We start from the raw sequence: 26,027 nt of genomic DNA on the forward strand, positions 1-26,027 counted from the left end.
TTCCACAGTTTCAACCTAGTGACAATGAAAGAATAGCAATATATTTCCAAGTCAGGATAGTGTATTATTTGGGAGATGAACTTGCAGGTGGTGGTGTTCCCATGCGTTTGCTGCCCTTGTCCTTCTAGGTGGTAGAGATCAGAGGTTTGGAAGGTGCTGTTGAAGAGGGTAGACACAGCAGCCATGTTGTGTCAGTGGGCGGGAAGGAATGTTTAAGGTGATCAAATGGGCTGCTTCATCCTGGATGGTATCGAGCTTCATTCAAAGGAAGAAACAAGCACTAGTGGAGGGATCTGTATTAAGTGTAAGAAGTGAAAAATCAAGTACATTTAGATATGTCTCCAAATTTTCTGGTAGCATGGTGGGTAAATGGAGTGGAAATAAAGGTCAGCCACAATCTTTTGCATAGCAGAACAAGTTCGATGGGCTGAATGGCCTTCTCCTGTTAAGATTGTTCCTAAGAGCAGACAGTGCTTTCTATTTTGGGTGTTTGCTTGATTTCCAGCAGTTGTAAGAAAGATCTTAAGATCTTCTCCACTCCATAGTAGAAGTCACATCCTGAGCAACTCCAAATCTAAAACTCCCTGTTCCCAAGTTCCTAATTTAATTTTATAAGGAATCGAATCCCCCAAAATGGCATGCCGATAATTACACAGAGTGGGCTATAGAACTAAATTTCATCATCAGACATTATCCTGGATTATAAAAGGTGATTCATTTTTCAGAGGGGCAGAAGATAAAGTAACAAAAGGGGGGAGAGGGTATTGAGTTAGCTTCATTTTGCTACAACACCCTATTTTTTGCGAGAATATTTTATTATTTATTTTTAAACATACACTTAATGGCTGTAAACAAAGTCAGTGTACATCCAGAAAACCGTGACTCTGCATTTCATGTAAAATCTGAAATGTCTCAACAGTTGAGGAATACTGCACCCCTACATATTGCAAATTTACACAACTCACATTCAATGCAGATTAAACAGGTAACAGCATAGAATGCATTCCTCAGGGGAAAGAAAGACAGTACGAGCTACAGTATAAGTAATAACATTGCTGCCCTTCTCATGTCATAGTTCAAGTAAAAATACTGTATGTGTTTGAATATAAGCAAGGCATCAACAGTGTAGCTGTCTTTACAATTCATACACAAAAACATTTCCACAATAAATATCTTGAGCAATTTAGCAATGGTTGTACCCAATACAACTGGCATGATGTTCCATGCACCCTTAAGACACTGTTTTTCCTCAAGCTCCCAAACTGTTTCAGCAGATGAAGTTCAATTTCCCTGAAGTCTGAGATGTAATGGGAACCAGGATAAGGACGTGTCTCAAAACAGTCTGTAATGATACGAGAATGGGTGTGCGTAATACCGCCAAGACGCTTTTTGTTTGTATAATTGTATCGGACTGTGGGAAGTATGTATTGTAAACTGCAAAACTGTGCAAACTTGATTGTGGTGGTAATTTATTCATGCGTCTGCCTCATTTGTGGTAAGATGCCATGGCCTGTGAAGAGAAATGAGCCCAGGTCAGTAAGTTCAGCTTTTCTGTTCAGGGTACCTTGTACAATTCATCAAACTGAAGTGTTCCAAGTACTGTGTGCAACAGTTCTACTGCAATATGCTGGCTGACTGTCATTGTCCTGCCAAGCCAGTGATGGACCATATCGTGAGCATTAATCTAACTACAGATGGTCATGGGTTCAAGACCAACTCCAGAGACTTGGACCCACATTCTAGCCTGACACTCCTGTGTAGTAGATGGAGTGTTGCTCTGTTGGAGGTGCAAGTCTTTCAGATGAGACGCCAAGCCTGGTTTGCCTTCTCAGGTGGATGTAAAAGATACCATGGCACAATTTCGAAGAAGAGCAGGAGAGTTCTTCCCTGTATCCTGGTCAATTTTTTTATCCCTCAACCAACAGGGGCCTTGCCGTGCACAAGCTGATGACCGCATTTCCTACATTACATCAGTGACTGCCCTTCAAAAGTACTTAATTGATTGTAAAATTCCCTTGAGCAATTTACAGCTGCTTCATCCTGTGATTCAGATGCATCAATAACTATGTGTCTGTGCACCATCTTGACAGAGATGCACATTTTCTTCATGGGCTATTAGCTGGTTTAAACAACAATCTTTCAATGTGATTTGTTGCTTGCATTGTTCACTGCCACTGGATGTCGGAGAGGCCCTGCGACTTCCAGAGTGTGACATGCGCACTGCAGTGCAAATCCGAAAGATGCAGGACCAATCCACACCACCACCGGGGGCTCATGACTTCAAAAGGCAAGTATAGAACAAGTGCAAATTTGGGCTACTTGCCCTCTAATTACTAATTAATTAAGCTTCAATTTTGCACCTGCATTTCCAGCCATTAGTAGCATCCTCTCAACCTGAGGAGGCTCAGAGCCTTTTAAAAGTTAAAATTGATTGATATTTTAACATGAAACATTTTTTAAACTCTTGTTAAAAAGTAAAATCCATGACTATTTTTTAAATATCACTTTTTAAATTATTTTTCTGATCGGAACTATTGTACTTTAAAAATGTTTACATTTTTAAATTTCACTAATTAATCATGTCTAACTAAATCCAACATTTCAATGTATTTTTATTGCAGCAGCCTGCATTCTACAGTTTTTGGGGTGCAGTTACTGTGAGCTACTCTCACAACTGCCTGCCTTTTACAACTGCACTGGACAACGCTGCCAGTCCGCACTGCTACCGATGCCAGGAGAGAGTCATCACTCAAGGCAACTGAAATTACAGTAGGTTGCTGCAGAGATTTATTCTGAGTCAACGGCAAGGGCTGTTACTTTGCCACTGACCACAAAATCTGGGCCATCGTTCTGTATTGGCCTACATGAAGTACATGTAAAGTTTACAAAGTTTTAAAAAATTTTCCACATCAATGTTTCCTTCCAGGCACATTAGCTTAGCAAAGAAAACAAGGACTTTAATGTAAAAAATGTGCATCAGGTATGGAGGTCTTAGGAAGGTTAATCATTGATGTTTTCACATCTGAAATCAAAGGGAGTGCTGCTGTTCATCACATAGTCTTAATGCCGGCTGTAGCAAGCCTCATGCTGCATGGTGCACATTTCACTCAATAGCCGAAACTCCCTACCACACGGAGTGGTTGAAGTGAATTGCATCTAAGGGGAAGCTAGATAAGTATATGAGGGAGAAATGAATAAAGGATATGCTGATTCAAAATAAATAAGGGGGAAATGGTGGCATAGTGGCAATGTCACTGAACTAGTAATCCAGAGGCCCAGGCTAATCCTCTAGGAGTATGGCTTCAAATCCCACCACGGCAGCTGGTAGAATTTAAATTCAATTCATAAAATCTGGAAACATAAAGCTATTCTCAGTAATGGTGACCCCAATATCATTGATTGTTGTAAAAACCCATCTGGTTCACAAATGCCCTTTAGGGAAATAATTCTGCCATCCTTATCTGGTCTGGCCCACAGCAATGTGGTTGACCCTTAATCCTGCTGAAATAGCCAAGCAAGTCAACCAGTTCAAGGGATATTAGGAATGGGCAACAAATGCTGACCTTGGCAGTGATGCTCATATCCTATGAAAGAATAAATTTTCGCCTTTCATAACCACTAGGCATCTCCAGGTAGTGGACAGTCAATGAAGTATCTTTGAAGTATAGTCACTGCTGTAATGCAGGAAACACCAGCAGCCAATTGGCACACAGTGAACTCCCACAAATAATGGAATAATCACTAGATATTGTTTTTTTTTGGTGATGTTGCTTGAGGGGTGAATACTGGGGATAACCTCCGTGCTCTTCTTCAAAATAGTGTCATGGAATCATTTACATTCACCTAAGGAGGCAGATGGGGCCTCATTTTAGCATCTCATCCAAAAGGTGTCACCTCCGACAGTCCAGCAGCACTCCTTCAGTACTGCACTCGGAATGTCAGCCTTGTTTTTGTTGCTCAAGTCCTGGAATGGGACTTAAACCCGGGACCTTGTGACTCAGAGGCGAGTGTGCTACCAACTGAGCCACAGTGCACACAGTCTAATCTGGAGTGCGATTAAATAAATAGAATGGGAGAAGACTGCTGTGGAGCATGAACACTGGCATAGACCCGTTGGTTTGAAAGGCCTGTTTCTGTGGTGTAAATTCCATGTAAGATTTAATAGATTTAGAATCAAAACCACTGGTTTTTATTAAACCTGCTGCAAGACAGCATTTATGCTCTCATTTACTGCTAAAATGAAAATAGCTGGGGAGCCACATGCAAATTAAATTCGTCCCAACAATGTTGCAAATACGAAGCTGTATTTTTTTGAAAAGGGGGAAATAAGGGAAAAGGTAAAACAGTAGAGACAATATTGTTGTCAGACTAACATCAGAAGCAATGAACTGAAAACATAGCTGCATGAGGAAACCTCGGCCTTGTGGATTTTTGCTCACGTTTCACAGTGCTCAGCATTCCAACTGAGCGAGTTACTTAGATCATCAGTTTGAATTGAAAAGTTTTCTCCATTGCATAGAATGATACAGCTCAGGAAGGGACCATTCAGCCCATCCCACTGTGCAGGCTCCCTGAAAGTGCTATCCAATTTGTCCCACTCCCCTGCTCTTTCCCACTACACTGCAAATGTTTCCTTTTCAAGCGTGTATCTAGTTTCCCTTTGGAAGTGAATCTGCTTCCATCGGCCTTTCAGCCGCCACTTTGCAGATCATAAGAACTCACTATTAAGAAAAAAATCTCATCTCCCCTTCCCCCACCCACTCCATTTCTTGTGGAGGATGGAGGTAGCAAATTATATAATGCAGCAGCCCATATCTAGCAGGGATTGTTTAGTCTATCATAAGAACATATGTAAAACTGATACAGAACAAAGGGATTGCTGCACATCAGTGTGGCTTACTGTCCAATTCTTTGCGTGTTTTCACTAACGTACAGATTTGGTTAGTGTGGGTTGCTGTTTTAATCATCCAGTTGGAATTATTTAAGGATCAGTTGGATGGGAGGATTGCAGGCTGTTTCTGGATGGCTGGGTTAATGGCCCTCCTCACTAATAATCCTGGGAACCCTTGCAGTCTTTTTTCCCCTATTTCCTCGCCTTTTATGGTAACTGCTGCACGTAACCTTTGTCTCTGCAGAATATGTTGCAGCAGCAAGCAGAGCGTACCGGTATTGGAGTGTTTTTATCCTGCTCTTCCCCTACCATCCATTCCTAAAGTAGAATAAGCTTAAATCTTATAGGATGCAAACAGTGGTGACCTCTACATTGATATAAGAACTGCCTTTAAATATCCACACTGCCAATTTCCTTTAATATGCCTTTAGTCAGCAGTTTGTACTTTTATATTTAGGCACAAGGGCAAGTTAGTTGTTTGCACTTGGTCTGAAAATCAAAACCTTTGAAACCATCCCTGCTGAATATCACCTCAGGTAAATGTTTGAGCAAGTGCTGGGTTATTTTTAGGGAACTAATTTAATGCTGGAGTTCATTTCTTGGTTCCAGAAAGTAATTTGGAAATGACCCCATCTATATAATCGTTGGTGATAAAATCTTGCAGAATTTAATGTTTTCATATCAAATGTATCAACACAATGTTTTAATGGAAGTGCTTAAAATAAGCTGACACAGTGGGCATGTAAAGATATTGAACATTTATGAGAGAATTGTACAGCAGCAGAGTGTCATGAGTACGGAGAAACTGCTAACACCAGAGTAAGTGAGATATGGGATCCTGACCATTTTCCTCTTCCTCCCCCTCATGAAACAAACCAGACACATTACAAATTTTAATAAATTTTAAAATAATCAGCAACACAAAGGGGGAAGTGAAGTGATTTCAAGATGTCAAAGGAATGTAGATAGGTTAAGTAATTGGGCAAAAATCTGGCAGATGCAGTATAATGTGAAAAGTTGTTTGGTAGTACAAAACTTGAGTATTGCTGAATAAAAAAAATTGTCAAACGTTTGTCTTGCACTCATCAGGACAGTTGGCAAGAATACCAACAGTAAAGTGAACAACAATTTATATTGCATGAGAGTTGTGCGCGCTGATTGGTTGGCAAGTGGACTCTGGTAGAGGTGCTGTTGCCATGGAGAATGCACCAGGGGACTGTTAACTGCCAAACTTTTGTATTTTAAATTTGAACAAATGTTAATCTTTACTACAAGGCAGAGGAGTATCACAGTAGAGAAATCGTGCTCCAACTATACAGGATGTTAGTGAGACCACACCTAGAATACTGCCTACAAGATTGGTCTCCTTATTTAAGGAATGCATATGCATTGCAGGCAGTTCAGATGTGGTTCAATAGCTACATTCCTGGGATGAAGGGGTTATCTCATGAGCAAAGGTTAAGTAGGTTGGGCCGGTCCTCATTGGAGTTTAGAAGAATGAGAGGTAATCTTGTTGGAATATAGAAGAGTGTAAAGGGATCTTGTCAGGGTAGATGTTGAGAAGGCATTTCCCCTTTTGGGGGAAATCCAGAACTGGGGGAATATTTCAGAATAAGGGTTGCTCATTTAAGGCTGAGATGAGGAATTTCTTCTCCAAAAGTCATGAATCAACTCTAGAGTTATGGAGACTAAGCCATTGAGTATATTCAAGGAGCAGACAGACTAGATTTGAACCATAAGGGACTGCTAGAATGTGGTCAAAAGCGAGCCCAACAGGGCAGTGTGCTGTTTGTGCTGTGTGCAAATTGGCTACTACATTTCCAACATTAAAACAGTAAAGCATTATAAATTGAAGTTTTTTTTATATAATGATGAAATTGGGCCCAGCTAGGGTTACTAAAATAATAATGACTTCAGTTAAGAACAGAAATTCACAGATGTTGAAACTGATTTTACATTGAAATTTGAAACGCTTGTGGCGATGTTAAATAAATCTCTTACTGGAATTGCAAGTTCTATTATTCAGTTAAAGAGCTTCATGTGCCTATTTGATCAGGCAAAAAGGAATGACATTTTAAACAATACAGTGAAGGGCAACCTAGACACAATGAAATTAATTGCAGCAACAGACCCCAAATTCCACCTATGTAAAAAAGCAAAACACTGCAGATGATGATGATGGTGGTGGTGGAACTGAAATGAAGCAGAAAACGTAAAGACTCATGATCAGGTAGCATCTATGGAGAGCAGGTTAATATTTCACCTCAGACGTGTTGGTGCTTTGAAAAAAAAAGTTGTGCTTTAACTTCCCTTTTGCTTTCTGTATTAACTCTGCCCCTGTCCACCTTCAGAATTAATGTTTTCACCTGTTTGTCTGTAAACAATATAACTCAAACTAATGCACAGATTTCAACAAAACTTGGTGCACAGTTTTTGAAGGTACAGATCAGGATCCGGAATTATTTTTTTTTTTTTAAAAACCATGAACATTGGGAGAAAGCATTCTTTTAAAAAGTCAATTTACCGTATGGTTCATTTTGTTTAGAATGTAGATTGTTTTAAAATATTCTGGATTGTCTCAGCTGCTGTGGTGGAATCCCCAGGCAGGGATAATGTCTCAAGGAAGAGCTGTGTAATTGCAATGACATCAAGCTAACACAGCATGGCTCAGGGTGTGCCCTCTCCACTTATTGCCCTGGTTTTAGTCACCTACATTTTAAATCCCTCAATTCCAACATAAGGAGGTAGCAATCTAATAGGGTTCAGCACTGATGCTTTCTAGCATGTTGCACAACTACTTGGACTGAGATTAGATACACAAAAAAGTCTTTTCTCCCCCTTCCTGCTAATTTGCCTTGCACCATTGCCCCTCAGAATATTGATTTGCACAAGGGGAGACACCACAGGAAATTGGCCTATTCCTCCTTTCAGCCTCTTGAACCTGATCAGCCATTCAATTAGGTCATGGCTGATCTATCTCAAAGCTATTTTTCTCCATATCACTATCCCCATGTTGCTTTATATCTTTACTATCCAGAAACCTATCGATCGCCATCTTGAACATACTCAATGAGCCTCCACAGCCCTCTGGGGTAGGGAATTCTGAAGATTCACCACCCTCTGCGTGAAGAGATTCCTCCTCATCGCAGTCCTAAATGGCCTACTCCTTATGCTGAGATAGTGTTCCCTGGTTCTAGACTCCACAGCCAGGGGAAACATCCTTCCTGCATCTACCCTGTTGAGCCCTATAAGCATCCTGTATGCTTTAATGAGATCACCTCTCATTCTAAACTAGAGAATATAGGCCCTCAATCTCTTCTCTTAGGACAATCCCACCATTCCAGGAATCAGTCTGATGATTCCTCTGCACTCCCTCTATGCCAAGTAAGGAGACAGAAACTCCTTTGGTAAGGAGACAGAAACTGTACACAATACTACAGCAGATGGAGAGCTCAACATTTTATTTTCCTTCTCTCCATCTCAGGAACATTACACCTGTTTTATGCTCTCATTATTCAACTACTTAGTTATGTACCACACAATAGGAACATCCAAGCTAGATCCCATAAGTCAGTCAGTTCTTATCTGCTGCTATGTCTCAGTTGAATTGTGATGGTCTAGAGATTTTGGAAATGATCCAGTTTAGAATGGTTGCCACCTCAGTGGTCGATTGCAGCTTGATACATAAACAGGAGTGTACATTTAAGTGTGTGGCTCTAAAATCTGCACGGTGCATAGCCATGAATGTGGGCACCTTTGCCATAAAGCAATACATACCTTACACTATTATTCCTGGAGAAATCAATATTATACAACTTTTCCCCCACTCACTAGTTTTGTGGATAAAAATCCTGCTGTACTCTACTTGTCATAGTTTGACAAAATGAATTTCAAATAATTATGGCTCTATCTCAAATCAATAGGAGCCAAGAAATTTGAACCTCATCTTAATGAAAATCAAATCAACCTACACAAGCAAGCTTTCATCACACAATGTTGTGTGTAATATTTTAACCAACAGAATGTGAACTTTTTTTTTTTAAAATGGATGGCCATGTTCTTAAACCAAGAAACTTACAATCACCAGGACCACAGATGTGAGCAAACTATAAATGCATTTTGCAGGAGACTTGGAATATATTAGCACGTGGCATTCAATAAGCAGCATTCATATACAGCACCTTGAGCACTGTAAAACTTGCCAAGGTACTTCGCAAGAGTGTTAAACAGAATTTGACACCACCACAAGTTTGGTCAGAAGCAGGGTTTTTTTTTATATATAAGAAAGGATGAGAAAAAGGCATGGGATTGAGGAGGGGGTTGAAAAGAGGTTTCAGGAGGGAATTCCGGAGCTTACGGCCTAGGCAGGTGAAGGTAGTGATATCTACGTCGTGCAAGGTAGATTCTTTACAGCACATTTGGGCAATGGTTAGTGTTAGTGATGCAGTTCTCTACATGAGATCTCTCTATATAAAAAAATGACCAGGATATTCAGTACCAGGCTCACACTGACCTTCTGGTCCAATACGCATAAACAATTACACACGGGTACTATTATCTGAAGTCCTTGGGGAGTCACGCTGACTGGGTGAAAAAAAAGGGAATGGTATGCCATCAGTGTTCCGTGGAAAATTTAGCCTTTACAAAGAAACAGTAATGATCATCATTCAAGGGGAAAATATCACCGGAAATACTATCACTTTGAAAAGAAAAAAGTCACATCCTTAAGTGATCATGCAAGTCCATTACACAGGTTCAAAACTGAGCCACAAGACAAACCAAAGCAAAAATGCTGCAGATGCCAAAAATCTGAAATAACAGAAAATGCTAGAAAAACACATGTCTGACAGCATCTGTGGAGAAAGGAGTTAACGTCAAGACTTCTTTAGAACTAAAGCTTGAGACCTGCTACGTTTTTCTAGCATTTTCTGTTTTGATTTCAGACCTAATCAATCATCTGTCAGACCAAGGAATAGGCTAGGAATGCTGAAACAAAAGGCTATGTGGCAGCTTTGTTTGCTGACATGTCAAAGCCGAGATAATGTTTCTCAGTCTAAGTAACTTCTGTTTTTGTGGAGCCTTCAACATAAGACTTTATTTTGTAATGCTCCTGTGAAGCATCTTAAAGATTTGTAGATGTTAAGTCAGATAATAAAACCTAGATCTTGATCAAATTTTGAAGGAGTGTCTTAAAAAAGGAACGTGAGGTACAAAGAGGCAGAAAGGTTTGGTATTCCAAAGACTGGGGTCAAGGCAATTGATAGTACAGCCAATGGTGGAGCAATAATTAGAGGAATTAGAGGAGCACAGTTTTGAGGGTTGTGGAGTTGGAGGAGACTATAGAGATAGGGAGGAGTAAGGCTATGGAAGGATTTGAAAACAAAGGATGAAAATTAAAGACAAGACTCCTGGTCAAACAACATAGGTCAGTAAGCACAGGGCTGATAGGAGAATGGGACTTGCTGCAAGGTAAGATACAGGCAGCAGAGCTTTGGATGTAACCTTCATGAACATGAGGGCAATGTAAGACACCAGCCAGGAGTGCATTAGAATAGTCAAGTTCAGGGGTAATTAAGGCATGAATGAGGATTTCAGTAGATTAGCTTAGACCAGACAGGATGAAGTCAGGTGACAGAGGCAAAAATACATGGTCTTCGTACAAACGAGGCCATAAACTCATCTGTCAAATGTGATACCAAGATTGCAAACAAACTGGCTTAATCTCACTGTTGTCAAGGAAAGAGATGGATCTGTAGCTAGGAAACAAGAGCTTAGTGGAGAACTGAAACAATGGCTTCTGTCTTCCCAGTATTGAACAATTAACTTAAAATTGGATGTGCACTACAGTAGGGTGTGGGTTGCTGAAGACTTGCATCTTGGAACACAAGATAACAAACTCAGTTCCAGGAGCTTCAGTCTACAGCAGTAGTGGAGCTGCATGATGACGTGACACAATGTTGACATGTGTTTCCACAATGATTATTCAGTTTGGGTCCTCTCAATACTGGTCGTTAAATGGCTAAAGCAAAAATCAGTCTACCTAAAATTCTCCAAGTTCACCCATTAACAGCAAACAAAATCAATAGAATCACTCACTCTGCCCAGGCACCTCGACTTATTTCCCAATGCTAGCACTAAAGTGGAAAAACTGCAACCCAAATTGATATTGTATCCACCATTAAAAAGCATTACAATTTCAGCGGGGACAGGGCACTTGTATCACTGTGGGAGAGTATTGGATTCTACTCACTCAAATTAGCATAGATACAAGCATTTCAAAGCTGAACAATATTTTAAAGCTTTGGATTTGCAGACTAAATTTATCATGCTTTCGAAAAATCAAGGATGAATGCCCTCCAACAGATCACCATAGCATTGTAGCTGCAACCCTGTTTCAGAGCTGAGACACACCCTTCCACAACCAGATCAGAGAAGTTGACAAGCAGAACTTCATAGCCATTCCCAGGGTTCTCAATCAAGTTATCATTCTTGGATGGAATTTCTTGCAGGAGAGGCCTTTTGTTTACTGAATATGGATAACTGGATAAACAGGGCAGGAATGCTGAAAGAAAAGGAAAAGAGGCAGTGTTGCATTTTCATCACTAACCCCTGTTGTGCTCTTTAGGGAAAGGGATTGTTCATCCATTGGAACCTCAGGTGCAAATCCTAAAAAGACAGCAGGCAAAATAGAAGCAAAGAAAGAGAGTGAACATCTGCATGGCTGGTTTTGAGCCTGAAGTCATTCTTGGAGAGTTCCATAACCATTGAGGTGAACTACATCTTATACCAAGAAAAAAAAACTGAGCTGCAGTGTCTGTGATCTTTATTCATCAAGTCTAATCAGATGTCCTCAAACATTTGTGATGACAGTGAGTCAAAGGCAATCAAGGCAACTTATAGAGAACAGATATGTGCCAACTCAAACTCACTTAAAGCTCACATTAGGTGCTAAGATTCAGGGCACAAACTTTGACAAGGTCTTTCTAGGTTACCTGCCCATGTATTTCCCTCACCCAATGCTAGAATTCCAAGGTTCCACCAGCTTGAACAGGCAACAGCCCATCTGGGCAGGTGCTATGGCCATTGAGGTTTCAAAGACATCAAGTTGTTATGCCCTATAGGACAAACCAAGATTCCTTGGTTAGCTCCAACCATAGTCCCAATTGTTCTTTCAATAGCTAAATGAATTAGTGACAAATTTGCCAACTATTGGTGTCAGCATAAACATCACAAAACATCACTTGAGGCTGTGCTGAAGGCCTAGTGAGGGATAAAACACTCACTCTTAAATGTGAAGTGGTGAAATAGCCTGAAAATGAACAAGATAGCATGAACTGACAAATAATGAAAGTGCTTGTATGGAATAAAGTTTAAAAGGAGAGCAACTTTCCTCCACCCATGCAAAGTTAATAAATGCCCAAGAACTAGTGACTGCTCTCAATTCATTCATTTTGGGCCAACCTAGGGATCGAGGTTTATTATAAAAGATGGGTCCTGATGCTTTCCTATACAAGAGCTTAGCTATCCTACAGTCAAATAAAAAAAGCAGTTGGGAGTAAATCAATATTTAAAGAACAGGTTACAAATTTGAAGACTTGTGATTCTTTGGATTTTCTATGAATCTAGTAAAACTGGTTTAGAAAAGTTTGGAATGGAATAATAAAGAACAGTAGGGATCAGAACTGATGATGCCATTTGCTATTCAGCATGCAACACATACTTGGAACTTCCTCCTCCATGGAACCTTTTAATCTTCAGAGAAATGTCATTAAGGATAGTGTTATTGAAAGAGGACAAGCCTGATGCCCAAGGGTGCACTACCCAAACAGGAGACTGGAAAATTAAGTGCCTGCAAATTTCTTCCATTATCACCATCATCCACACCCAGCCACAAAATCTGAGTGTCTCATTCTTTCACAGAATGAATCCCTCTTTACTCATGTTGACTACAAAAAGGTGGTTAACAGAAAAATGGGCATAATGGGGGAAAAAAGCAAAGACTCAGCATGGAGCAACCAATTAAAGATGTCAAAGAGCTATCACGCTAACAGTAGGGCATTCTTCAGAGCAATGAAAATGCTATTCCAAAAAAACTTTCCTGTAAAATTGATAAATGCTTCCCTCCCCATACCAAAATAAACTTGAATGTGTCAAAATTAAACTTGCTAATAAGCAAAGAGACTTAGCTGAAACAGGTCAATGACTTAGCTGCAGGGGGAAAGTTACTCAAACCAACCTCAATTGTTGCTCTTTGGTAAGGACTTGGTGCATTTCTATTCAACTGCCCCAAAATAGAAAAAAAGGCCTTGAAGAATTGAGATTTTTTCACCCCTCCCAACTAAATCTTTTGGGCAAGAAACATTTTCCATTCCAATTTTGGGAATATATATCTCACCTCCAAATAAGTACTTGAATAAAGCGTTTCCACTGAAAATCTTCCAGGCAAATTGGATTTGACATTCATTGATACAAATAACTGATCTGTACTATTGTCCTTTGGACTAGTTTGAATACACACAAAAGTTAGTTGCTCAAAAGCACCAAGTACATCTTCAGCAAAAGGTTGGGGCAGGAGAACTGCTCTCACCTCCTTTATCATGAGAAGCTTTCATAGTTGATATGTTGAAAGCAATTAAAAACTACCCTTTTCACCGATTAAGTTAGGTTCAATGTGCATGGTAAGAAAAGATTAAGAGAAAAACTAGATTAATTACCATGTGCAAGATTAATTTTTAGAAAATGTCAATTTGGTGAATGAAATTTATTGAACCATGAAATACAAATATTGCAAGCATTCTTTAATCGATTAAAGTAGGAATCTTTGGCTTCTAGTTCAGAGTTTCTGCAATTTCAGAAATAACATTAAAAGTCATGGTGGGAAGGAGAGAAGAGAAAATATTTCAAATTAAATTGTGAACCTGTTCTGTAAGCAGCTTTAGGAATCCTTAGAGGAAATTTTGACCCAGTATGGCTAATTGAGGGATTCACTGGTTGGGAATCATGCTAACTTTAATAATCCTTAATTGGTAATGAATCTCCAAGAATAGTCAACAGGGTTGGTTTTCAGCGAAAAAGGTGAAGGTTAAAAAATACATGGGGAGGTGGCAAGTCAAGAGGTATTTCAAAATGTGAAAAGATGCAAACTGGGACAAATTCATTATAAGTTTGTGACTTGTCTAAAGTACTGACATTTTGCAGAAAATGAGTGCTTCACTTAACATTTGCAGAGTTGTCAACTCCATAATTCTTAAAATGCACAAGATTTGGTAGCTACACTGTCCATTCAAAACACCAACCATCAACAGTGCAGAATATCTTTATTGAGGCACCATGAGGCATTGTAAATAGCAGGATATCTTGCTAAGGGAATCTATCCATTAGAACAGTCACACAAGTTGTCTTTGACTGACAAGTGCAAGTCGTAACATTCTGTAACAGAATATATTCACAGCTCTACCAGCAAGGCATCACAGGTTAAAGTGCCCAGTCAGTGCAAACCCAAATTCCAGAAAAACCACTGCAACAGTTTAACAAGTCATCTCTGGCAACTCACTTCAGTGACCCTTAAAGATACAGTGATCAGAGTGCAAAGCATTTAAGCTATTAAAGCACATTTTTTTTTTCAGTCCTGATACAAGAGGTAGCCAGAAAAGGTAGAATACTTCCAGCTGCTACCGTAGATGGCACCTCTGTGCAATCGCAGCCAGATCTGATCTCCCTGGAATAGCTGAAGAACAGCATGGTTGCTGGCAGTCTCATGATCTGGGGCACCATCATTGGCATAAGCTGAGCATAGGACTTCATCATTCTTCATCAGGTTTACATAGAGTGGCACATTCACAGCCAGCTTCAGCATGTGAAAGATGAAGACATAGGTGCCATTCACAGGGCAGGTAAAACGCCCCAACTGAAAGTCAAATGTTTCTCCAAGGTTATTGAGCAGAAGATCAAAGATAATGGGCTGGTCCAGGGATCCAGGGGTAAAGTTAGAGGTCCTTGCAGTGGAGAAGGCCACTCTCATCTGCTGAGGGAGAGGGTAGACATGTACTGGCAAAATGGTGGCAGCTTGGCTGGTCACCGGCATATCCACTGGAGTAATGCTTCGCGAGTCTCCTTGTCCAGAATCCCCACTGTTGAAGTGTTCACTGTCTTGTTCTGGACTGCTCATCTGAGATGAATCGCTCCACCCTGCAGTTGAGTAATTAGGACCTGCTAAAGGTTGAAACATTTCCCGCTCTGCTCGACAAGGCAATATCACATTCTGATCTAAAAATTTAATCCCAAAAATTTCCACCCTCACCCATCCCCCACCCACCACCTCCCACACCCAAATCAAAACATGACCGCTAACTAGAGACTTTAGAAGCCATTTTTGGCACAACTTCCAGAAGTAAATGCTGAAAAAAAAACAATAAAATTTGATTCTTGTAAAACTAGAAACAAGTACAATTTTTCAAAATCCCCTTGTTCATGGTTTGCTCCCTGCATCATTCTACAAATTCAAATAATTATTTACTAGCTTTATATTGGATAATTTTAGAAGCAGCCACACTATTGGATACACATTTTGACATCAAGGGGTTGGAAGGACATGCTGAAAAACAAGGGACATGTGGTCAATCTGCAGAACGAGGCTTTATATAAACACTGAACTGGCAATAGAAATGAAAGGTAGGGCATGAGAAGCAGTTATTCAGATTGTATTGAATTTCTTTCACATCGGGAATCTATTCAGTAAAACCTCCATCTAGGGGCAGTTAACATAAAATGGTGCCCAAGAATTGGTACCAGGGGCTAAACACTGCAACAAAAAGAAAGCAAAGTACTTTTTTGCTGGACAGTTAAATACATTCTGTTGGACAATGCCAGCAAACTGGTAGAACTCTCCCATCAGTGAGATCATCCCAAAACTCACTCATTTCCAAAAGGAATTAGCTACTAGGATTGACAAAGTACTCTTCCTACTTGAACATTGTTACCTCAAACTTCAAGGCATTTGTATAGGTCCAGATAAAATGGAGAATGAATAATCAACTTTGAAAAGTGAATAACTTCCAAGCCACAGGAAATCTTAGGTTCAAAAGGCAGGCATCAGGTGACAGATCAAAGTCCTAATTCTCTCCAGGAATTAGGGAAGAGGGAGATGCAGACTCAACCAAATGCCCGAATATAACCCTGCACTCTTACCCAACGTAGACAGCAATCAACATGAAATTAAGCTATTTAAATCAAGGTTTCCTTAGTTTAAGTCACAGTTTTCCAAAAAACAGCACTGTATGGAGTTCAAGCAAGGGCTACAATACCAATGAACAATCCACTTGATAAGAACCTTCAACATAAAGAAGTTCAATTCAGATCAAAGTAATATTGCCAGTTGTCTCCAAGCCAGCCCTTTCAAAAGCCATCAGTTTAGACACTATGTTGGATTGAACCACCATTCATCCAAGTCAGGAAATCTTCCAAGTGACTCAAACTGACCTGTTAATCAAATCAGAAGATTCAAGTTTTTCCTTTACCTCCATGAGATTCATAGTTTACCCTTTTGTGCAAATTGAAATGTTTGCAGAGAAAAATAATTTAGGAGCAGTTAGTCTCCCATGATATGACTTGTGCCCTTGTGAGGACTAAAACAGACATGCATCAGCCTCATTCAGGAAGGTAGCAGCTTCCAACTTCACATCACCTACTGGAAGGAAAGCCTGAAAATCCTCAGAGGGTATTCAGTATTGATCAGACCAACATCAGCTACAGGTTTAAAAGTGCAAAGTGACTCCATCATTAAGGATTTAAAAAAAAAAGGTGGAGAACTGAAGATCGGGGTCTCAGATATTAAATTCCATGGCACAGATCCACCACCCTGTACCTTCAAAATATTACTTTTCTTGTGCTGTAGACAGGATTCCAAACTCCCTCCATCTAGTTCTTCAGGAAAGAGTTTGACCATCCAAAAAAAAAAGGAAGTGTTCAGATACAAGTGGAGCCAAGGAAGTAACTACACTCCAGTTAATGTGATGGAATTCTGGGTCCAAATCACAGCAAGATCAAATAGAGTTTAAATTTTAGAGCAAGTAAAGTGTGCTGCAGGCCCAACGTACAAATCTATTTTAATAAGGACATTTCAATGCATGCATTCAGAAACAAGAGGCTGTAGCCATCAGTTGAAACCCTGCATATGAAATCTAGAGGCTATTTAGAGGGGACTTTGGGAACACATTTGTCTGGCAACTGCAAAGTTAATTTATGATTGCTCAGCTAAGTCCTCTCTACAAGATGAGCATTAGGTCTTGGTGTTAGCCGGTCAGCATCCCAGTTGCATTACATAGGTGTTCTGTTGAATAAACATCATCTTCAGAGCAGTAACATTTAAAACTCTAAAGCTTCTAATTAGTCAGAATCTTCATGTAGTTTGAAGAAACTAAATATAATCTGAATTACAGCACTTGTTGCCCAAGATCTTCTCCTACTTCAGGGTGCAAGATAATTCAGCTGCAATGAGAACATCTCAACATCTTGTTTTGATGATTAACATCCTAACATTAGCCACTGGCCTCAAAATAGACCAAATGGATAATATTGACACTGGCAGAAAGATGGACCATTGGGCATTCGCACTGGTAGCAGGATTGACCATGAAGTCACATTAGGACCAAGTTAAAAATGAAGGTATTATACCAGCTCCAGGGGAATCTGATCACTTCATCCTTAAACATTGGTGCCTTTAGACTGGCAATGTTCTGGCTAGTGAAGGCTCAATACTTCAAGACTGCTTCAAATTTCTTGGGGGGACAAGAAATGCCAAAGACAACAACTGGCAAACTGGACATGAATTGCTAGTGACCAAATCTAATGCTGGACAATCTTTAAGAGCCCTGAAGTTTAAATGCAGCCAGTTATTCCTGTATTAATTTGCTCAAATATAGTTTCAACATAGAGGCAGAATGTCTTAATTCTAGGAATAATATGCACTCCTGGAGCAGAAATCATTTGTGGAAGTAGAAATAAAAAGCAAGAGAGCAAACTACTACAGAGCATCTGTGCCACTGAATGCACAGCTTTAAAGCAAAGAGCTGGCATTTACAGGCCAGTATTTTGAGGTGAGTAAGAGGAGAACTGCAAGATCTCAACACCAAGTGTCAAAATTAAAGAAACCATCCCAATCAGCCCAGATACTACAGGAGGGACACCTCAACTCATGCAACTGGAGCTGGTTCCTAAAATGAAGATAGGAAATAGTGAAGATACAACTCTTTATCCGACTAGTGATTCAGGCTAGACTTCGGACTGATCAGTGTTGCCAGCTAAGCAGGAAGCTTGGACACCCAAGGATAAGATGACACCACAAATCTCTGTACAAACATTCCAAGCCATTTTCTATCAGCAGAAATATTTTCCATGTGTGATATAAGCAAATGGAAGCCAATAATGGTTATGGTGTTAACAAATTGTCTTTTTAAAAAAAAGTTTTTCAAAAATGGTCCAATTTCCAAACTAAGCAAACAGACGTGTGCACATTGAAGTATCATGCTACAACTGAATCAGACATTAGTTTTCCAAATTCTGGGGGGTGGGGGGGCATGGAAATAAAACCTCACTGAATTAGTGGGAATAAACTAGGTTGGATCCAGTACTAATGCATCTAGGGATGGGGGTTTCTTTAAAAAGCCACTTCAATGGTTACCTCAGGAATTTTAAATTCCTGGTCAAATTGGAGTCTGAACAAATAAATTCCTGTTAATTAACCAGAAAATAAAGCTTCAGAAGCTATAAAATGCAGCTATGTCTCCAACTCAGCTTCAAAGTGTTGCATTGATATGGTGTCGAACAGGACTGTGGGTAAGTGCAAATCAGATCCAAAACCAGTCTGACCTCATCCAAATTAAGAAAATAATGCGACGGGATCATGGTAAATTCTAGGTTCTCACAAGGAGTATCTTACTTTGCCAATTCCTAAAAAGGTACTTCCATCTCAAGTATAACCTAGCAATGTAGCTCATTGTAACGAGCATGGGTAACTTGCACTGCACAATATGCTTTGGTGCCATGTGCCCACCTGGTGAGGATGAGGATGAGGCTGTCACTGTTGCCACATTTGGCAAAAAACACAGACATGGAATGGGCTGGTAACGAGAGGGAATGCAGACTCCAGCAAAGGCTAGTGAACAACTCAATTTTGTGCCTTTCCACAAGGGATTCAGTATTACACTATCTGGTTACCATGTTTCAAATTACACCATTTGTTATTAACCTAATTTAGGGTTTGGGCATCAATAAGCTATTTAAGAAAGTGGTTCCTGGACTTTCAGTTGTCCCAAGTACAAGTATCATTAGTTAGATAATTACCTCCTCTCATGGTCCCACGAGGCCCAAGTCCTGCACCACGCTTGTAGTTCTGCTGGTAACCAGACTCCTGCAAAGGGAAGACATCATCCCAGTTAAATACATCGCCTGAAGATAAGGCATCCAAATACTGCCAGATTACACAATGACAATTAGAAGAATCAGAATCTCTCATCAGGTATACACTTTGTGCACCACATCCTACATTAAGCAGCACAAAAAAAAAATTCGATTAGATGCAACTTCAACTCACCTTTATAGAACACCTTGAAACACCAATGCTCTTTAAAAGAGGGGCAGAGATGGTGAACTCGTGGAGGGATTTGAAAGGGACAGGAGAGTGTTTTAAAAACAGAGACACTTACGACTGCTCATAGCCAGACTGGGAGCCTAAGTAAACAGGGTTAGGTTGGAGTTTGGATATTGGCAGCAGAAATCACGTCTAGCCAAATGGATAATTTTCAGACCAGCTCGAAAGCAGGTCAGGCAGAGTGCATTTAAGCAGATGTGATGTACACTGAATCAAATACTGTAGCTGCAATAGGCTTCACTGCTGAAGACTGAAATCCTTCAGAAAACATTGCTTCCTGGAGACCACTTTCTCCTTATCCCCACATGCACATGTAAAGCCAATTAGCAGTTAAATATTTGTTTCGTTAAATACCTCATGTTTGCACAAAATACCAGATTACTAGTTGCCAGTTTTGGCAAAGGTTTAACCATAAATGTGTTAGTCATAGGTCTTCAATCTTAGACCACCAATCCTAAAGCATTCAGAAACATCTACAGGGATTTGCTTTGCAAATGAAAAAGAAACTCAGAACAATATACAACATCTTAGCATCCCAGATTAGTAACATGCTGCTTCGAGTGATTATGGGGGGGTGGAAGGGGAGGCGGGGAGAGTGTAATTTCTTTCCCCCAGAAAGTGGAGGTGACCAATATACCAACTCAAATTATTTTCCAAAGGAAAATATGGAGAATCCATCGACCTGCAATACTAAGTTGAATCATGTTGAGACAACAGCTGTTTAATCAAAATCATTGCTGGGGGTTTGTCTCGAGACAATAGCCACACCAGAATCTGCATTTCAAATATTCCGGATTCTGTTGCCTCGGCTGGATATGGAGAAGAATTAATTCTGGAGCAGATATTACTCTCTCTTAACCTTCTTTCATCCGGTCCTGTCTCAAGTCCCTAATATCTGTATAACAGCAACATTTTGGTGCCTTGGGTACCCGATCTAAACTGCAGAAAGCAGTACAACAGCCACGGTCCTACTAATGATAGCAGCAAACAAAGCACTGCAAGTTAGCCAAAAGTAACAGACTTCAATATCTGCTTCAAGCCCACAAGTCAACAGCAGCATTACTATACTTCCAACTTGCAGCCACTTAAAATGTTGTTTGATGTTGTGGAAGTTTAAGAACATTAGATTCAAGCAGTGAGAATGGCAGGTTTAAAATCCCATTAAAAAAAGCAACTGGGATCAGGGTTTGTCTGTAGGATAAAAAAAAGGAACTCCGTCAAATTATACAAGGCATGCTTATACGTTGCAGGAGGTATTGAGACGGTTTAGACATGACATTGGAGAAAGGAGATTAGAGCAAGGAGATTAGAGCTATGAATGGATAATATTTGAGGATACAGGATGAATAATTTGAAACACATGCCCCAAGTGTAGCAGGCTTAGAAGGAACAGGTCAATTTAAACCTATGGTTCCCTCACATGGTGATGCCTAGGTCTGTTGTCAACTAATTGGGAGAGATTGATTGCAACAATCCCATCACAAGACTGAAACGTGAGCCACCCTAGTTACCACATCTCAGGAAGGAAATATTGGCCTTGGAGGGAATAGAACACAGGTTTACCAGGGTGATACTAGACTCCAGGGGTTCAGTTGAGATTTGACAAACCAGGGCTGTATTCCCTGGAATTTAGATGGTTAAGCAGCAATTTGATCAAAGTTCAAGATATGAGAACAGACGAGAGTAGTTTCTTCCTACTCCAAGTCCTCAACTTTTTAACAAGGAGAAAAAGAATCTAAAAATTAAAGCCTGACTTTTCAAAAGGAAACACTTCTAGGAGTTGATACTCTTTCGAGTACAAACCTGTTTCCATCTGTTTCAGATGAAGTTACATTGTTTCATAGTTTGCCATTGTGAGATTTGAACTCTTGATCTTAGGGTTACAAACCCAGTACCATAACCACTTGGCTATTTAGGCCAAGCTTTCTAGGAGTTGATGATGCTGGATCAATTGTTCAGTTTAAATGTGATTGATAGACTTGTTATCCAAAGTATTAAGGAATTAAGGTAAAGGCAGCTTGTATGGAGTTAAGTCACAGATCAACCATAATTTCATTAAATGGCAGAGCAGACTTGAGGGTTAGATCCTGTTCTTACATACCAGGGTGATGGATGGCAAGCTAGATCAACCAACGGTCTTTGTCTGAAACGCAACTTATGCTTGAAGCTTCAAAAGCTGATATAAAAAAGGCTGAAGGTGTCAAAATTGAGGACATAGTGGAAAAAGTTACACCAATAGATTCAAACTCAGGACTACTAACAAAACCAAAGAACAACCAACAGAATCTACCCCAAGAATTAGCAACAAGGGAGACACAGATCAAGAAGATATAAGAAATGGAAAGAGGCCATTTGGCCCCTTGAGCCTGCTCCACTATTCAATATCACAGCTGATCCAATCGTGGCCTTAGTTCCACATTGCTGCCTGCGTCCCATAAGCCGACTCACTTGTCAAAAACCTGTCTAACTTGGCCTTGAATATCAATGACCCAACCTCCACCTCTGTAGAATTTCAAAAGACTAACAACCTGGAGAAATTCTTCACCTGCCTTCATGTAAGACCCCCCTATTCTGCAACTGGGTCTCTAAATTCCCCCATCAGGGGGGACATCCTCTCAATCTACCTTGTCAAGGTTCCCCCATCAGGGGGGACATCCTCTCAATCTACCTTGTCGTGGTCCCTCAATCTTGTGTTTCAATATTTTTTAAAGAATATATTTGCTCATGGGAGGTTCAACAAATAAACAAATAAAAATAAAAATGCTAGCCAGGCTATCATTTATTACCCAACCCTAGTTGCCCTAGCTCAGGAGGGCATTTAAGTCACATGTAGGCCACGCCAGGTAAGGACAGCAGATTTCTTTCCCTAAAAGGACATTAGTGAACCAGATGGGTTTTATGACAATCGACAATGGTTTCATGGTCATTAGACTTTAATTCCAGATTTTTATTGAATTCAAATTCCACCATCTACCATGGTGGGATTCAAACCCGGGTCCCCAGAGCATTATCCTGGGTCTCTCGATTACTACTCCAGCATCAATTCTACTAAACTCCAATGATATAGGCCTAACCTACTCAACCATTTCTCAAAGCAACTCCATCCCAGGAAATCAGTTACGTGAACTTGCTCTGAACTACTTTCAATGCAAGTGTATCCCTCCTTAGTAAAGAGGCCAAACTATACACCATCCTCTCAATGACCAATGCAGCTGTAACAAGACTTCCCTACTTATGTACTCCATCCTCCATGCAATTAGGCCAACATTCCATAGATCTTCCTAATCCTTTACTGTACCTGCATGATTTGAAATTCATGTACAAGGACACCCAGATCCCTTTGTACCACAGCATTCTGCAGTGTGCCTCCATTTAAATATTCTACTTTTTCTATTCTTCCTGCTTAAGCGAACAATCTCATTTTCCTGCATCATATGCCATCTGCCACTCACTTAACCCATCTATATTCTTTTACAGACGCTTTGTATCCTCAACTTGTTTTCCTATCATTGTACCATAAGCAAGTTTGGCTACCATACAATTGGTCTCTTCATCCAAGTCATTTATGAAGATTGTAAATAGTTAAAGTTCATTTCTGGTCCCATGGCATTTCACCAGTTGCCATTTACCAACCTTGTTCAAGAGTTTAGGTCATGTCTTAATTGTCACTTGCAGACTGCATTCCAAAACAATTTTAAAAGGTGAATTATTTAAATATTTGAAGGATAAGAGGGTAGAGGGGGAAAGTTGATGGTTCCAATTAAGCATTATTACACGCAAGACTGACTCAATGACAGCCTCCTGTGCATCTATTTCTACATTACTTCCAAAAAAACTAACCACTACCAATACAAAAAAATCTAATTTGTCACAAGATTCAAGTTTTTGTTATTGAAACTCTTAAAAGGCTAGTTAAGCAAGGAAATTAAACCAGTGCGTTCAAGGAGCAAAAGGGGCTGAGAATGATTAACTAAAATCTGATAATTCTTCAAAAAAAAAATGACACTTACCCTTGGAGTATATGGCATCCCAGGGTACTCTCTATTTGGAAAAGGTCCATATGTTCCATTGCCAGGTATGGGAATTCCTCTGTAGCCATCAAATCCTGGTGATGAAGGAACACCACAAGCTCATTAGCATTAAACCTTCCTTAACAGAATATAACACTTGATGCAAGCGTGCAAAGCAACATTAAGAAAACATTGTTTGGAGAGGCTTCCAGTAATAGAGTCCAAGATTCAAGTCTTCTCAATCTTAAAGTTGGCAAAAGGTGTTTATCTACCAGCAGCCCATGGGTCAGCTCAATAGCTATCCCATAGCCTTGAGAAAATGGGGTTGCTTTAGTGCCCACACTATCTTGCTGCCCTCCCACAATAACTGGTCAGCAAGCCAAAAGCAGATTCAATAGAAGCAAAGACCTTCCATCTGGACTCAGTTTGACAAGTATGTTGAGTAACACAAGTGTTCCAAAGCCCCTATTACTGACTTACATAATAAAGCTAATATGAAAGTTGGGCTGGGGGAGGCAAAAAGGAAAACAGATACATGTCTACACCTCCCTTGATCACCAACTGGTAGTTGCTTTCAGAATCTGTTTTTTCAAGATCACAGCATGCTTTGAAGAAGCGAACATGAAAAAACTATACAGTGTGAGCTAAACTTGGGAAAACTACCTCACTTCAAAAGGCGAATTGAAATAGAACCAGAGGCTGTCTAAAAGGGGGATACCAAGTTGCAAGAGAGACACAGATGTGTTGAAGGTAGTTAGAGTTGAAGAGTCAATCTAACGGGAAGTTTTCACAAATCTTCCATTACAGATAAGGAAAAAACCTACCTCTCCAGCATCTTATATCCACACTTCTGCAACAGAACAGTTAAAAGTTGGAAAAAAAAATGCTGTCTATTGTATACTGCAGTCAAAGCCAAATTCATGGCAGGCTGATCTCAATTTTCTATGTTCTCATCTTAATTACTTGGGCTGAGGATAACATCTTCCTAGGCAGGAAGTGTGAACTGCAGAGGCACCAATTTCAGCTTAATGGGATGATGCATTCAATAGGTACCTCTATCATATTGTCTGGAAGTTGAAGTGAACAAAGATAAACTGATTTTGCACATATGGATGAGATTTTTTACAATACTGGATATGCAAAACAATGTGCACAATACCAAGCTGGTTAGTGGAATAGGCTCGAGGAGGAAGAGAGAAAGTTCAATCAAATGACTTGAAGCAAGGTAAGAGGGTTCACAAGACAGGTGGCTTGTCTATCAAAACAATTTAGCAATTAAGCTTTTGCTCCAAGTTAGAACTCGAGTCAGCAGCCCCAGGGCAGGACAAGTTTTAGTCCAGAAAGTCTCCACAGAAATTCCAAAATGGTGGCAAAGATGCAATGACTTCAAATTGCTACACTTAAACTGCAATTTTCACATTGGAAAAATCTGCCCAACAGGACAGGTATTACTAAAAGTCTAAATACATGAAGAACATGTGTGTGTCAGAGGTCATCCCTTTCTGCAGGAGTCAGCCACGTCCCACTTCAGAGCTGGATGGATAACAGCTCAAAGTCCAACATACCCAGCTCTCACTTGTGACTATGTAGCTGCTTGTGCATGGCAATGGGCACTCCAGTGATTGGGTCACTACAGGCCAAACCAGGTAAGGGTAGCATTTGGACTGGTGTTCAAGAGAATGCTCATCTCTAACCACCCTTTATCAGGGCAAAAAATTGCAGCCTTGCCAGGCAGAGCAGAGGAAATGCCACAGTACCTTATTGATACCAAAAGCACTGCAACAGTGCTGTAAAGCTCATAGGCACGGACACAGAAGATGCTGCAGTCGACCACATCTCTGGTCAACTCACCTTATGAAGCCACTGGGAACAGATGTGCAAGACAGAGTGGGGTTGGTCAAGCACAATCCATCTCCACTTTTATCAATTCACATGCAGGTGTGCACACAAACATTACCAACTCCTTCACAGTTTATATCCTGAAATGGACTCCTTTAGGATTCACCCAGACACAATACATCACGAGATGAGAACAAACAGGAACTCTGCTTAATAAAACTGGTAGCTCATGACCCCAGTGCAGAACTGCTCTGGTTAGCAGGGAGTTACTGTGATACAAGATTGACTGACTGCTTCAAGTCTTTTCTTACAAAGTGCACCTTCACACACACTTCCCCCCACTTTGGAGAATAGGGGTTTCCCCAAGCTGATCATCAGCTGAGTGAGCGAGAACAGAGTCTGATATTGCTAAAGAAGTGAATACTTTCCATAGGGGCATAAACATGTTGTCATGACTACCAATCAGTGCATACACCCCAACAATGTCCTCATCATTGGTCAAATCCTATGAGGACATGGACAGAGTTATTGCAAATACTCCACAGGAGGAAAAGCTCATTGTTGTGGAGGACTTCATTGCAAGGTAGAAGCCAACCATCATACTGGGATAGTGCCCTGGAGGAATATCAAGGTGTGGCAA

At 40.2% G+C, this 26,027-nt stretch overlaps 1 protein-coding gene and 1 long non-coding RNA gene across 7 annotated transcripts in view; one reads left to right on the top strand and one right to left on the bottom strand.

The window, feature by feature from the left end:
• LOC121293286 overlaps window positions 1-26,027 on the top strand; it is an 81,402-nt gene that overhangs the window by 10,356 nt on the left and 45,019 nt on the right. Inside the window, exon 3 of the long non-coding RNA XR_005946477.1 lies at window positions 2,622-2,769. This is a non-coding gene — a long non-coding RNA (uncharacterized LOC121293286). The remainder of the gene's footprint in view (window positions 1-2,621; window positions 2,770-26,027) is intronic.
• caprin2 (caprin family member 2) overlaps window positions 849-26,027 on the bottom strand; it is a 77,079-nt gene continuing 51,900 nt past the window's right edge. For 4 of the 6 annotated variants that reach the window (XM_041216180.1, XM_041216178.1, XM_041216174.1 and 1 more), the window contains 3 exons: window positions 23,549-23,643; window positions 19,232-19,298; window positions 14,192-15,100 (listed from right to left, as the gene is read on the bottom strand). In XM_041216180.1, coding sequence (XP_041072114.1) covers window positions 14,514-15,100; window positions 19,232-19,298; window positions 23,549-23,643 — 749 coding nt within the window. In that variant the 3' untranslated portion in view covers window positions 14,192-14,513. Of the gene's footprint in view, window positions 1,511-14,191; window positions 15,101-19,231; window positions 19,299-23,548; window positions 23,644-26,027 lie in introns of those variants that run through there. The other 2 variants (XM_041216181.1, XM_041216177.1) reach the window with 2 other exon arrangements.

This window comes from Carcharodon carcharias, chromosome 21 (genome assembly GCF_017639515.1).
Source record: "Carcharodon carcharias isolate sCarCar2 chromosome 21, sCarCar2.pri, whole genome shotgun sequence".
Taxonomy (NCBI): domain Eukaryota; kingdom Metazoa; phylum Chordata; class Chondrichthyes; order Lamniformes; family Lamnidae; genus Carcharodon; species Carcharodon carcharias.